Here is an 11,400-nt window from a genome sequence, read left to right as displayed (position 1 = left end):
CTGTTCCACGCGCGTGGGGCCATGCCGGTCGGCAGATGGAGGAGCGGACTGATGACTCAACTCAACAGCGTTCACGAATCCACAATTCGACGTCTGAAGTTCTGCAGAGCTCCGCTGGAAGGGGCTGTTGCTCCGCCCAGCCGGTGGTAACCTGAGCCCGTCCTTACCTCCGTGTCCCGATGGCCGGCCACTCATCCCGCCGTCTTCCGTCGTATTCGGCTCGTTCCTTTTTTCTGCCCTGGTCGGCCGTCATTCTGCTGCAAGTCGAGGAATTGGGGATGGGGGCAGCATCCCACCTGTTCCTGTCAACCCCAAGCGGCAACTTCTACGTTATCAGATCGCGTAGGAAGTTGGGATAGCAGCTGTTTATGATTTCACCTCACGAATATACAGCAACTGCAATTAGACGACGAAACAAGCGCCCAGTCAATGGTAATCATTCAATGACATTCATCACGACTTCAAGTCTTCGGAGCTGCGCACGATCTATAGCCAATCATGTCGCTTGAAACGACTCAGAGTGGGCTTCACAGCGCAGCGTGCCGTTGGCTGTTAGATGGCTTCAGCCAATCACCAACACCCTAATGCTGATTTCCCCAACAGGCCAATCAGTTTGCGGGAACCCCACGTCAGCGCAATTCCTTCCCCACATGCTCCAAATTTTTGGCCGGAGTCACAACCACCACTGCCGACATCGCGACCGACGCCGAAAAAACAGTGACGAGCAACCTCAAATCGCCGCAAACCTCCACCACCACCGTATCCCGAGTTGCAGACGGCCGGCCGAAGGGACTGCAACACGTTACGAATCGATCCGAACGGCCATTGGCCTCGAAATAGCAGCACACAATGCTTCCCATTGTATGTCACTCTGCCGTCTCCGACCTCGCTGCTGCGACTTCATCGCTAACCTGCAACCCCTGCTCAGAGACGAGCCGTGGCCTTCCACGCCGCGAGAACCTGCCGCCAGTTCCTCCCCCGACACGTTGCCGCTCCGCGACCGATCCGATCGAGCCTGTACACGACTTCTGCCCGTTTGCGACAGAATGCCTTCCACTCCCAGCTCGAGAGCCACGCCGCCGCGGGGCCTAGCGTCATCCAGAACCCCCAGACTATGACGGAAAAGATCGTACAGAACTACTCTGTCGGTCTTGCTCCTGGAAAGAAGGTTCGCACGGGTGACTATGTCACCTTGCAACCGCACAAGTGCGTCGTCTGGGAGCCTGTCAATGTTTACTACGACTAACATCATGCCAGGATAATGACCCACGACAACAGTTGGTACATGGAAGCCTATAAGCCCAAATTTTACGTTCTTTCTGACAGAGAAAAGGCCGGTCGCTCTCAAGTTTATGGGCCTGGGTGCTACGAAGTTGCATGACAAGGATCAAGTCATCTTGGTACGACCAACACCACCCACCCTCTCACCCTCTTCTTCTCCCACCAAACAGGCAACAACAACACCAAGTCCAACCATCGGGCAGTTCAAAATGAGATGTTTTTGAGAAGACTTAGGCTGACTCCACTTTACAGACTTTGGATCATGATGTTCAGAATAAGAGCGAGGCCAATTTGAAGGTTAGTTCTTCACCATTCTTGAGTGTAACCCTTCTAACACGTACTCCAACAATGCAGAAATACAGGTAAACTCGCGATCTCATCTACAGTCATGACTCCTTCTCATACAATACAGACTCATCGAGGAATTCGGAAAGAAGCAAGGGACATTCTTTTCCGGAGCCGGAGATGGCATTGGCCATCAAATCATGATTGAGAATGGATTCGCCTGGCCTGGCACAGTGACCGTGGCTTCGGACAGCGTTCGTCTTTTAGTTTTTCTTATGTCTAGAATGTGGATGTTATTTCTAACTCTTGACTATTATAGCACAGCAACATGTACGGTGGAGTCGGCGCTTTGGTGAGTTCTCAGCTGATGCTCCCATTGTATCTGTGGGTGCTAATTTCGACAGGGAACTGCGCTCGTACGAACTGATGCTGCAGCCGTCTGGGCTACTGGAAAGACTTGGTGGCAGGTGCCCCCGATCGCCAAGGTGGGCAGACGAATTATGTTAAGAAAATCTATGGAGATACTGATCGCGTGCATAGATCACTCTCACTGGAACTCTGCGCCCAGGAACTACTGGCAAGGATATTATCGTGGCACTCTGCGGTCTGTTCAACAAGGACGAAGTTCTGAACCACAGCGTTGAATTCGTCGGAAGCGAAGAGACCATGCGAAGCATCCCAATTGACGACCGATTGACTGTTTCGAACATGACCACCGAACACGGCGCTGCGTAAGTCTTCAAACAAGAGTTTTGCCGTCCGGCGGTGGTTTTGGTTGACCGAGTGGGACCCACTTATCTCAGCCAATCAATTGTGCACAAGCCAACATCCTGCACAATTATCACGAAGTCGTCAACTTGACTAACTCATTTGCAGTGCCGGAATCTTTCCCATGGACTCGGTCTTGAAGGCCTGGATGACAGCCAAGGCTACTACGAACGCTATGCTCAACGTGGAGGGGCCCGCCAAGACAAACTTCACTCACGAGCGTATCGAGAAACTCTTCGAGAACCCCGTGAGAGCCGACCCAGGCGCGGTCTACGCCAAGGAACTGTACCTGAACCTCGACACCCTCTGCCCCTTCGTTGCTGGGCCCAATTCTGTCAAGGTTGCAACGCCTTTGCATGAACTTGAAGCTCAAGATATCAAGGTCGACAGGGCATACTTGGTTTCATGCACGAACTCTCGTGCCTCGGACATCGCAGCTGCAGCTCGCGTTTTCCGTGAGGCTTCGGAGAAGGGCTCACCGGCTAAAGTAGCTTCTGGTGTGAATTTCTACTTGGCTGCTGCCTCTCGCGCAGAGCAAGCAGCTGCGGAAGCTTCCGGAGACTGGCAGGTCCTCGGTATGTCCCCCTTCCTTCAGAAACTAGACGAGCGCCATTCTGATGCGTTTATAGCCGATGCTGGAGCCCACCTAATGTCCCCAGGCTGTGCGCAGTGTATAGGGCTGGAAAGTGAATTCTTTTCCCCTGAGTAGAGAATATTTACTAACTTCTTCTTATAGGGCACCGGTCTGCTTGAGCCAGGTATGTTCGGACGTAAACGTTCATTTGACGATGTACTGACACCTCCCCAGGCGAAGTCGGAATCTCAGCCTCTAACCGCAACTTCAAAGGCCGCATGGGTTCGACTGACGCTAAGGCCTACTTGGCCAGCCCCGAAGTCGTCGCAGCCAGTGCATTGCAGGGTAAGATCGCCGGGCCGGGCTGGTACCAGAAGCCGGAGGGCGTCGACAAGGTCATCATCGGCGAGGGTGTTGGTGACATCACCGCCGACATCTCTAGCAGCATCGAGGATGCTCTTGAGAAGCTGATCTCTCAAGCCGACGACCTTATTGCTGAGTCCGAGAAGGGCTTGACAGGCTCCCCTGAAGGCGAGGCTGCTGCCGCTGATGGCGAGGAGACGCTGACCGATGTTCTCCCCGGATTTCCTGAGAAGATTGAGGGCGAGATCGTTTTTTGCGATGCAGACAACCTCAACACTGATGGAATCTACCCCGTATGCCTCCCTCTGACCCGCTTGTTGGCATCGAATAGGCCTAACCCGTGCTGCAGGGAAAATACACGTACCAAGACGACGTCACAACCGAGAAGATGGCGGAAGTCTGCATGGAGAACTACGACACAGAGTTCCGTCATATTGCCAAGGCAGGAGACGTCCTTGTTTCTTCATACAATTTTGGTACCGGCTCCTCGAGAGAGCAGGCCGCGACCGCCATTCTCGCTAAGGGCATTCCCATGGTCATCGCCGGCAGCTTTAGCAACATCTTTAGTCGTAACAGCGTCAATAACGCGCTGATGGCACTCGAGGTCCCGAAGCTGGTCGAGCGTCTGCGCGAAGCTTTCAAGGGTGAGAAGGAGAAGGTTCTTACTCGTCGCACGGGATGGAAGGTTCTTTGGGACGTCAAGAGGAGCAAGGTTGTTGTCACAGAGAAGGACGGCGCGAGCTGGAGCGTCAAGGTGGGCGAGCTGCCGCCCAACGTACAAGGTATGGAGCAATCAACCCCGCAGCCTTTTTTGCGGAATTAGTACTAACAACTCACAGAAATCATCGCCAAGGGTGGTCTTGAGAAGTGGGTGAAGAGTCAGATTTGAAAGATTCCCATCACTACATACCAAAAAGGGGGCGGGTTACGGCACCATAAAACTTGTTTTGAGTACGATACTGGATCATGGACGGGGACTTCTTTTTTGTAGATATGGGTTCTGAAAAAGTACACGGTAGGCCAAATTTTATGTTTCTTGATGTCCCTTGGCTTCACATTCCGCAAATCGTGTGGTTATGGTCATACTTAGGCACGTCAATCTGCTTCAAGACTTCGGTCGTCGTTTCCCCAAAAAGCACGGACTACCTACAGCTGCCCCACCTCTCCGCCGGTTCAGGACGGGGGACGGTGTTGAAACTCAATTCATTCACGACCATCCGTTCCGCCACCACGCCCACCCGAACCGTTCAGCGGAACGGTCCTTGATTCCAAAGTCCGCAACCCTTGCCCAGGGCAGAGATCATGCCATTCATCCCATCCCATGATATACTATGGTCTGTAGTAACAGGCTAAATTGGTGGTTAGTTGGCGTCATCTGCTACCGTTACCGAGAACGAGCCGATGACGAGAACGAGGCCGAGAAAGACTCTACCCTACCCTGTCTGTCGATCCGTAAATCGGGCCATGGCAATATATCTTAGGCGTAAGGGACGATAGGTCGGATGATTACATTTGGAGATGGCTTGGAATCACGGGTGAGCTGGGTGTTGCTCAGCCTTGTGATAAGCTTAACGCGTTGTGACGCTTGAAAGACTTGGCATCTCTCGGCAGGCTTGTGTGGGTGGCAGTCGCTCGGGAGGGGTTAAAAACGCAGTGAAAGTGGTATGCGAAGCACGCGAAGTAAGACTAAGGGCTTCGCAACACATCTGCTCTGCGTGTGAGTGACACGCAGTGTACCGCGGCAACCTGCAAGTCTCGTGCGGGAGCAGAACAACTGAGTATGAAGCTGATGGCGCCTAATCCGACTCGCACCATGCACATTGTCAACAGCATCAGTCAACTCGATGCCCGGAGTCGGATCGCAGCCGAAAGGCAGACTTGTGTCAACAGCTCATGTATCTTATCCCAGAAGACGTCAAGATCATACGTCACAAGAGCCTGTAGAAATCCACCCGCTCAACCTGTATCACCAAACATCCCAAGACCCGTCAACCCACCACAAGCACGGCCCGTAAATACATCCCACGTGAAAAACAAAAAAGATCCGACAAAAGACTTCTGAATCCCGATTCCTGAATCCCGTCCGGATCGTCGTCCTGCCCTGTTCGAGAACAGTACTAATGGTTGTGTTGGTAGGTCTCCACAGCTCGTTCAGCTCGGTTTGGGAACACGAAAGCGAGAAGCGAGCAATGCGAGGAACGAGCAGCCTGAACTTACACCTTCTTCTCCAACAAAGGCTATCGTTTGCGAATACGCGCGCGAGTAATGGGGGCAAATACGCGGGTTGTGATACCTATGAATGTAGATCCGACGAAAGTCTAGAATTATGTTGTATAAAGATGGGTTAAATGGGCTTGTGATAAGGGCGCAGTTATACGCGGCCTTTGTTGTTGTCAGGTGATGCATTTGTGCCGGCGACAGGATGAGCCGATATGAGGGGAGGATGTGAGACATGTCAGATGAACTCCGATGCGGCGCGGCAGGAGATGAGCAAAGTTTCTTTTCTTTGATTTAACGGTTTTATGACGGCTCCTTGAACATGTCTAGGACACCTGCCTCTGGACTTGAGGGTTTTTCTACGGGTTCGGCGCCGACAGCTTCAGCTTCGACTGGCACGACAGCCATGGGCCTCTCGGTGGCTACGAGAGCTCTCGCCTTCTTCTTCCTGACAAGCACATTGTGGCGCCTACTCTTAATGTGCTTCATCCAGTCCTGCTCCGTCACGCAGGTCGTCTGGCAGATATCGCAGGTCTGACGCCGCTGCGTGACTGTCTTTTGCGACGCGACCTCCCGCAGCACCGCGCCTGCTCTTTCCGACGTGCTCGCCGGCTCGGGCAGACCGTCGCCGTCGAGAAAGCTCCGCGCAATGTCGACAGCTGGATCGATTACGTTGGACGACCACTGGGAGATGTCGGTGCTGTCCATGACGAAGAGGTGGTCCATTGCGCCAGGCTGTTCTTGGAGCGGTGGGACGGTCTTTGTACGGATCCAGCGGGTTTGGTACTTGGCGTACTGGCGCGTCGAGGCCTTCATGTCCTCGAGGCATGTCCCTTTCAGAGACTCGAGAGCGGCGGGCTCGGTGGTCTGGTCTGGGTTGTTGAGTGCTTTGAGGTAAGGCTCAAACTCCTTAAAGCCGATTGACTGCCAGATGCCACGAGTGTAGTCCACCTCCTCGCCAGCGGCCTGCTTTTCCTGGACATACTCATACATCGACTGGGTCTCGTCGTTCAGACCGGCTGTGAGCATTTTGTCCACCCGCTTGTCGAGGCGCTCTTTCAGCACCTCGGGATCCGAGTATACCCAGAAGAGTAGCGTCTGCCACGCACCAGCACCGGACGCCTTGGTCTCGGCCAGCTTGCGCTGGCTCTGTTCGGCGTAGATTTCGGATGCAGGGCGCCCGTTCTGAAGGTAGATCTGCAGCGAGCGCTGGATCTTGCGCCGGTCGTTGGGGTGCCAGCGGTCGGCCATGACGGGGTCGACCTCCCTCAGCTTCGCCAGTATCACCTCAGTCGGCTCGTTGAGGATCGGGAACGACTTGCCGGCCTGCTCGTCACTGACTTCGGCATCCTTGGGCTTATCGCCCTCCCCACCGACGAGGGAGTTTGCGAACAGAAGCGCATTCGTGTAGTAGTGCGTCCCGCCGACGACGATGGGCAAGTTGCCCCTGCTCCGGATCTCGCTGATGACTCTGTTCGCCTCGCGCTTGAAGTCCTCGATAATCCAAGTGGGTTGATCAAGGCCGATGTGGTCGAGTAGATGGTGGGGCACGCCGCGGCGCTCTTCGTCGGTTATCTTATTCGTGATAATGGGCAGGCCCTTGTACATCTGCATCGCATCCGCGTTGATAATTTCGCCTTTGAAGCGAGTCGCAAGCTCTACAGCAAGCTTTGAGGACGTCAGCCTGGGTCGCAAGTGCGCGGGGCATCGCCCGGTCGCATCGAGGCAGCATGCGCCGCGAGAGGGGTGATGGTGCTCACTTCTGATTTTCCTGTGCCGGTCGAGCCCAGGATGACCACCAAAGGGTCCGTGGGCGCATGTCGAGCTGTCATCTTGCCAGCAACATTGTGTAAGAACCTTCGGCCAAGTGTTGACCGAAAGATCATACCAGAAAGAATGTCCTGCCTAGCAATGACTCAGAAGGATCACAGCATCGTGGCCGTCAGAGGCTGGGTCTTGCGTCGTGCAATGACAGGTTTTTCCCGGTGCGTGTGGTGTGTCCGGATCGCGGGGCTGGCGTCGGTCGCCGTGGTTGGTGTTGTTGCGGATTTTTGGTGGTTCCAGGCTTCTCCAAATGGGAATGTGGCATCAGAAGGCATCGGAACGCGCCAGAAGGCCTGGGGGCAGCCACCCGCTTCCCTGCCCTGTGCTGTCGGGTCCCGTCAGCTTCCCTTCCAGGCCCCGCGTCTGGACCCCTGAGGCGAAAAGCACTGAAGCACGCTTAAAAAAGGGCGCTGGAGGATTAAGGTAGCGTAGCATTGCCATACCCAGCAGCGCCTTCAGTAGACCCCAGCTCCTTACCCAGTAAAATTGCAGCTTATGTGACGGTCACGTGTGTCCCCAAGCTCCACCAATTTTTGGACACATCGACAATTTGGCGTTTTTGAAGCCAGATCGCAGCCGACCCTCTTTTTTGCCCCGAGCTCTTAGGTCCTCCTCCTCCTCTCCTTAATAACCTCCCTTCTCCCAACACCATCACCTTCCCCTTCGCCACACTTGGAGCCATTGTCGCTCTCTACCTCTTCCTTCTTGTCCCCTTCATCTGGATGATTTAGATCCTTTGGTTTTTTGTTCCTTCCCGTGTCCCCCCCAGTGTAACAGCCCATCATGAGTTCTCGTAAGTACCTGATCCCCAAAAAGACCACCTCGACCAGCCCCCAGAATCGCGTGCTTTGCCGCCCTGTCGCAAACCTCCCGAGAGGACACGCGCGCGATATTTACGACCCCGGTCGCGATACCCGACTCTGCCTTACCAATTCGCATCAGGAGAACCACAATGGCTAACATTCGCGCTTCTCTCCCGCAGTACGGTTCCTCGACCTGGTCAAGCCGTTCGTGCCGTTCCTCCCCGAGGTTCAGCAGCCGGAGACCAAGGTCCCCTTCAACCAGAAGCTGATGTGGACGGCCCTCACCCTCCTCATCTTCCTGGTCATGAGCCAGATGCCCTTGTACGGCATTGTCTCCTCCGACAACTCGGATCCCCTATACTGGCTGCGTATGGTCATGGCGAGTAACCGTGGAACCCTGATGGAGCTGGGTATCACTCCCATCATCTCCTCCGGCATGGTCTTCCAGCTCCTTGCCGGCACCCACATGATCGACGTCAACCTCGACCTCAAGAGCGACCGCGAGCTCTACCAGACCGCCCAGAAGCTCTTCGCCTTCATCCTCTCTGCCGGTACCGCCACTGTCTACGTCTTCACCGGTCTCTACGGCCGCCCCTCTGACCTCGGCGCCGGCATCGTCTTCCTGCTCATCCTCCAGCTCTTTGTTGCTGGCATGATCGTCATTCTCCTCGACGAGCTTCTGCAGAAGGGATACGGCCTCGGCTCTGGTATCTCTCTGTTCATCGCCACCAACATCTGCGAGTCCATCATGTGGAAGGCCTTCTCCCCCACCACCATCAACACCGGTCGTGGCCCTGAGTTCGAGGGTGCCGTCATTGCCCTCTTCCACCTTCTCCTCACCTGGCCCAACAAGCAGCGCGCTCTCCAGGAGGCCTTCTACCGCCAGAACCTCCCCAACATCATGAACCTGCTGGCCACCATTGCCGTCTTCGCCGCCGTCATCTACCTCCAGGGTTTCCGCGTCGAGATCCCCGTCAAGTCCTCCCGCCAGCGTGGTGCCCGCGGCTCGTACCCCGTCCGCCTGTTCTACACCTCCAACATGCCCATCATGCTGCAGTCCGCTCTGTCCTCCAACATCTTCCTCATCAGCCAGATGCTGTACTCCCGCTTCTCCGACAACCTCCTCGTCCGCCTCTTCGGTGTCTGGGAGGCCAAGGACGGCTCCGCCCAGCTTTCCGCCATCTCCGGTCTGGCCTACTACATGTCTCCTCCCTTGAACTTCAAGGACGCTCTCCTCGATCCCATCCACACTGTCGTCTACATCGTCTACATGCTCGGTGCCTGCGCCATCTTCTCCAAGACCTGGATTGAGGTTTCCGGCTCCAGCCCCCGCGATGTCGCCAAGCAGCTCAAGGACCAGGGTCTCGTCATGGCCGGTCACCGTGACCAGTCCATGTACAAGGAGCTCAAGCGTATCATCCCCACTGCCGCCGCTTTCGGTGGTGCTTGCATCGGTGCTCTCTCCGTTGCCAGCGACCTCATGGGTGCCCTCGGCTCCGGCACCGGTACCCTTCTGGCTGTCACGTAAGTTTTTACCCTGCAATGGATACCATTTGGAACTTCAGCTAACATCTCGCCAGCATTATTTACGGCTACTTCGAGATTGCTGCTAAGGAGGGTGACCTGGCCGGTATGAAGGGCATGATTATGGGATAATGTTACCAGTCAACGAGAACGACATACCCCTGTTCAGATATAACGAAGCTTCTTCATTTGTTCATGCGAGGCTTCCAGCAGCCGCTATACGGTGGCTCTCTGTGTAATATCACGGCATACATTTTTAAAAAGTCATGACGAGGTCTTTAGTGTCCCTCGTGAAGAACAAAAGCAATGGATTTCCATGGTGATGGGTTAGGTTGCATTGGGACAGGGGATTGTCATCCCCACGCGGGGTTCAGGCGGGAGGGTTGGCCCTTGGTGGAAACATCGGGTCAGGTAGTCTTGCCATGGCCGTCGAGAACTCTAGCAGGGTGTTGTATTTAAGACCATGTATGCGAACAAATCCATTTCACGCGCCCTTTCGTTGCGTTCCATTCGATGGCTTGGAGGCCCCGTCTCCAATATACACACGACTATGTTGGAGACTTGCGTCAGCAAAAGATCAAGGCGTATATGTTCCGGATGATGAACGCTGAAGCCGTTCTTATCTCCCACGATAAAGAGACTGCTTCTCAGGGAGTCTTGTCGATCATGGGGTTCTCCTATTGCCTACCTTGCGCAACTGCCTAGCGCCGGTTGCTTGTTGCGGGTCATCAGATCCCTTGATCAGCGCATTCGCCGGTCTTCGTCCTCGATTTGCGCATATACACAAGAATAAGTCTCGACAATGCTCCTTGCACGTCATGTCCATCAGCTTCCACGGACGTCCTTCTCGCACAGTACCACGCTGTCCTGGCTACCAAGGGAAACCAGGCCGATACCCAGGTATGAGTGCGTCGTTCACATTTGCTGTGGTCCGTATGTGACATTGTATCCCATATTTAAGCGGCTCACCGTGGCCGTGCGTGGTAGGTGTGATGAAACTTCGAGGACCACGTCCCGAATCAGGTGCTAATCGCCGTAATATACATTACCTATCTGCCAGTATAAATTAGACGGGTTTGGAGATCATGATGGCGCGGCACAATTTGAGTGCCGTTGCACGATGCCGACTTCATCGCTGCTGTTCGAGATTTCTTCTCATCGTCCCACTTCACAGGAGTTCGACACTACCGTCTGACTGGTTTGCTTTTGTCGTCCTTACTTGGTGTGTGTACCTGAAGAGGAACAGTTGTATTCACACTGCTTGACGTATTTGAGGGGTGTCGCGGCATTCATTCAATGGCACTAATATTTCTGTCTCATGGGCCAACAACATGCCGATGAAAGCCCCTGCACCTTTAGTCCGTCCTTTCAACGGCTCTCTGATCGTTGCCCTCAAAGTGTAATCAGTTGCCCAAGAAGTCGGGTGCCGTCATCAGTCAATCAGCGATAACTCAATAGCCAATCTTAGGACCGCCGAGTTGAGGATACATAAACGCAGGTTATGCCTCGTCGGTGCTAGATTTCGTGTCACAGATGTACGGGTTGCACAATCTCATGACTTGCAAGAAGACAAAGCCCAAGCACAAGGCAGTCATGTAACGAATGTCATATCTTACATGAGAGACAGGGGCATCTCATGGGTTCGTCTTTGCCCATCCTTGTCTCTGCTCGTTGACGATACGGCTAGGAATAATGTCTGGCTAATGTCTTCACAGCTTGATTCTTTCCGTGTGAGTTTAGCATTAACCAATCGAATCACCT

General features: G+C 54.3%; 3 protein-coding genes across 3 annotated transcripts; 2 read left to right on the top strand and 1 right to left on the bottom strand.

Moving 5' to 3' along the window:
* Positions 1 to 849: 849 nt before the first annotated feature.
* CGCS363_v005409 (Homoaconitase) lies at positions 850 to 4,160 on the top strand (the record flags this gene model as incomplete). Its single annotated transcript, XM_036637258.1, has 15 exons — positions 850 to 861; positions 929 to 1,206; positions 1,258 to 1,281; positions 1,334 to 1,400; positions 1,534 to 1,578; positions 1,636 to 1,643; positions 1,694 to 1,820; positions 1,886 to 1,918; positions 1,971 to 2,051; positions 2,107 to 2,297; positions 2,443 to 2,821; positions 3,071 to 3,092; positions 3,143 to 3,564; positions 3,621 to 4,053; positions 4,111 to 4,160. The coding sequence occupies 15 exons, from the start codon at positions 850 to 852 to the stop codon at positions 4,158 to 4,160; spliced, it is 2,172 nt and encodes a 723-aa protein (XP_036498238.1).
* Positions 4,161 to 5,791: 1,631 nt separating this feature from the next.
* On the bottom strand, positions 5,792 to 7,320 carry tit1 (tRNA dimethylallyltransferase; the record flags this gene model as incomplete). The annotated part of the gene is made up of 2 exons (XM_036637257.1): positions 5,792 to 7,156; positions 7,249 to 7,320. 2 exons carry the CDS (start codon positions 7,318 to 7,320, stop codon positions 5,792 to 5,794), a joined length of 1,437 nt encoding a protein of 478 aa, XP_036498239.1.
* Positions 7,321 to 8,095: 775 nt separating this feature from the next.
* On the top strand, positions 8,096 to 9,771 carry sec-61 (Protein transport protein SEC61 subunit alpha; the record flags this gene model as incomplete). Its single annotated transcript, XM_036637256.1, has 3 exons — positions 8,096 to 8,105; positions 8,295 to 9,639; positions 9,696 to 9,771. The coding sequence occupies 3 exons, from the start codon at positions 8,096 to 8,098 to the stop codon at positions 9,769 to 9,771; spliced, it is 1,431 nt and encodes a 476-aa protein (XP_036498818.1).
* Positions 9,772 to 11,400: the final 1,629 nt, after the last annotated feature.

The sequence above is a fragment of the Colletotrichum siamense genome (assembly GCF_013390195.1).
Source record: "Colletotrichum siamense strain Cg363 chromosome Unknown KSG_Cg363_contig03, whole genome shotgun sequence".
NCBI lineage: Eukaryota > Fungi > Ascomycota > Sordariomycetes > Glomerellales > Glomerellaceae > Colletotrichum > Colletotrichum siamense.
The sequence above is the reverse complement of the archived record's forward strand: the minus strand, read 5'-3'. Positions and strand labels throughout refer to the sequence as shown.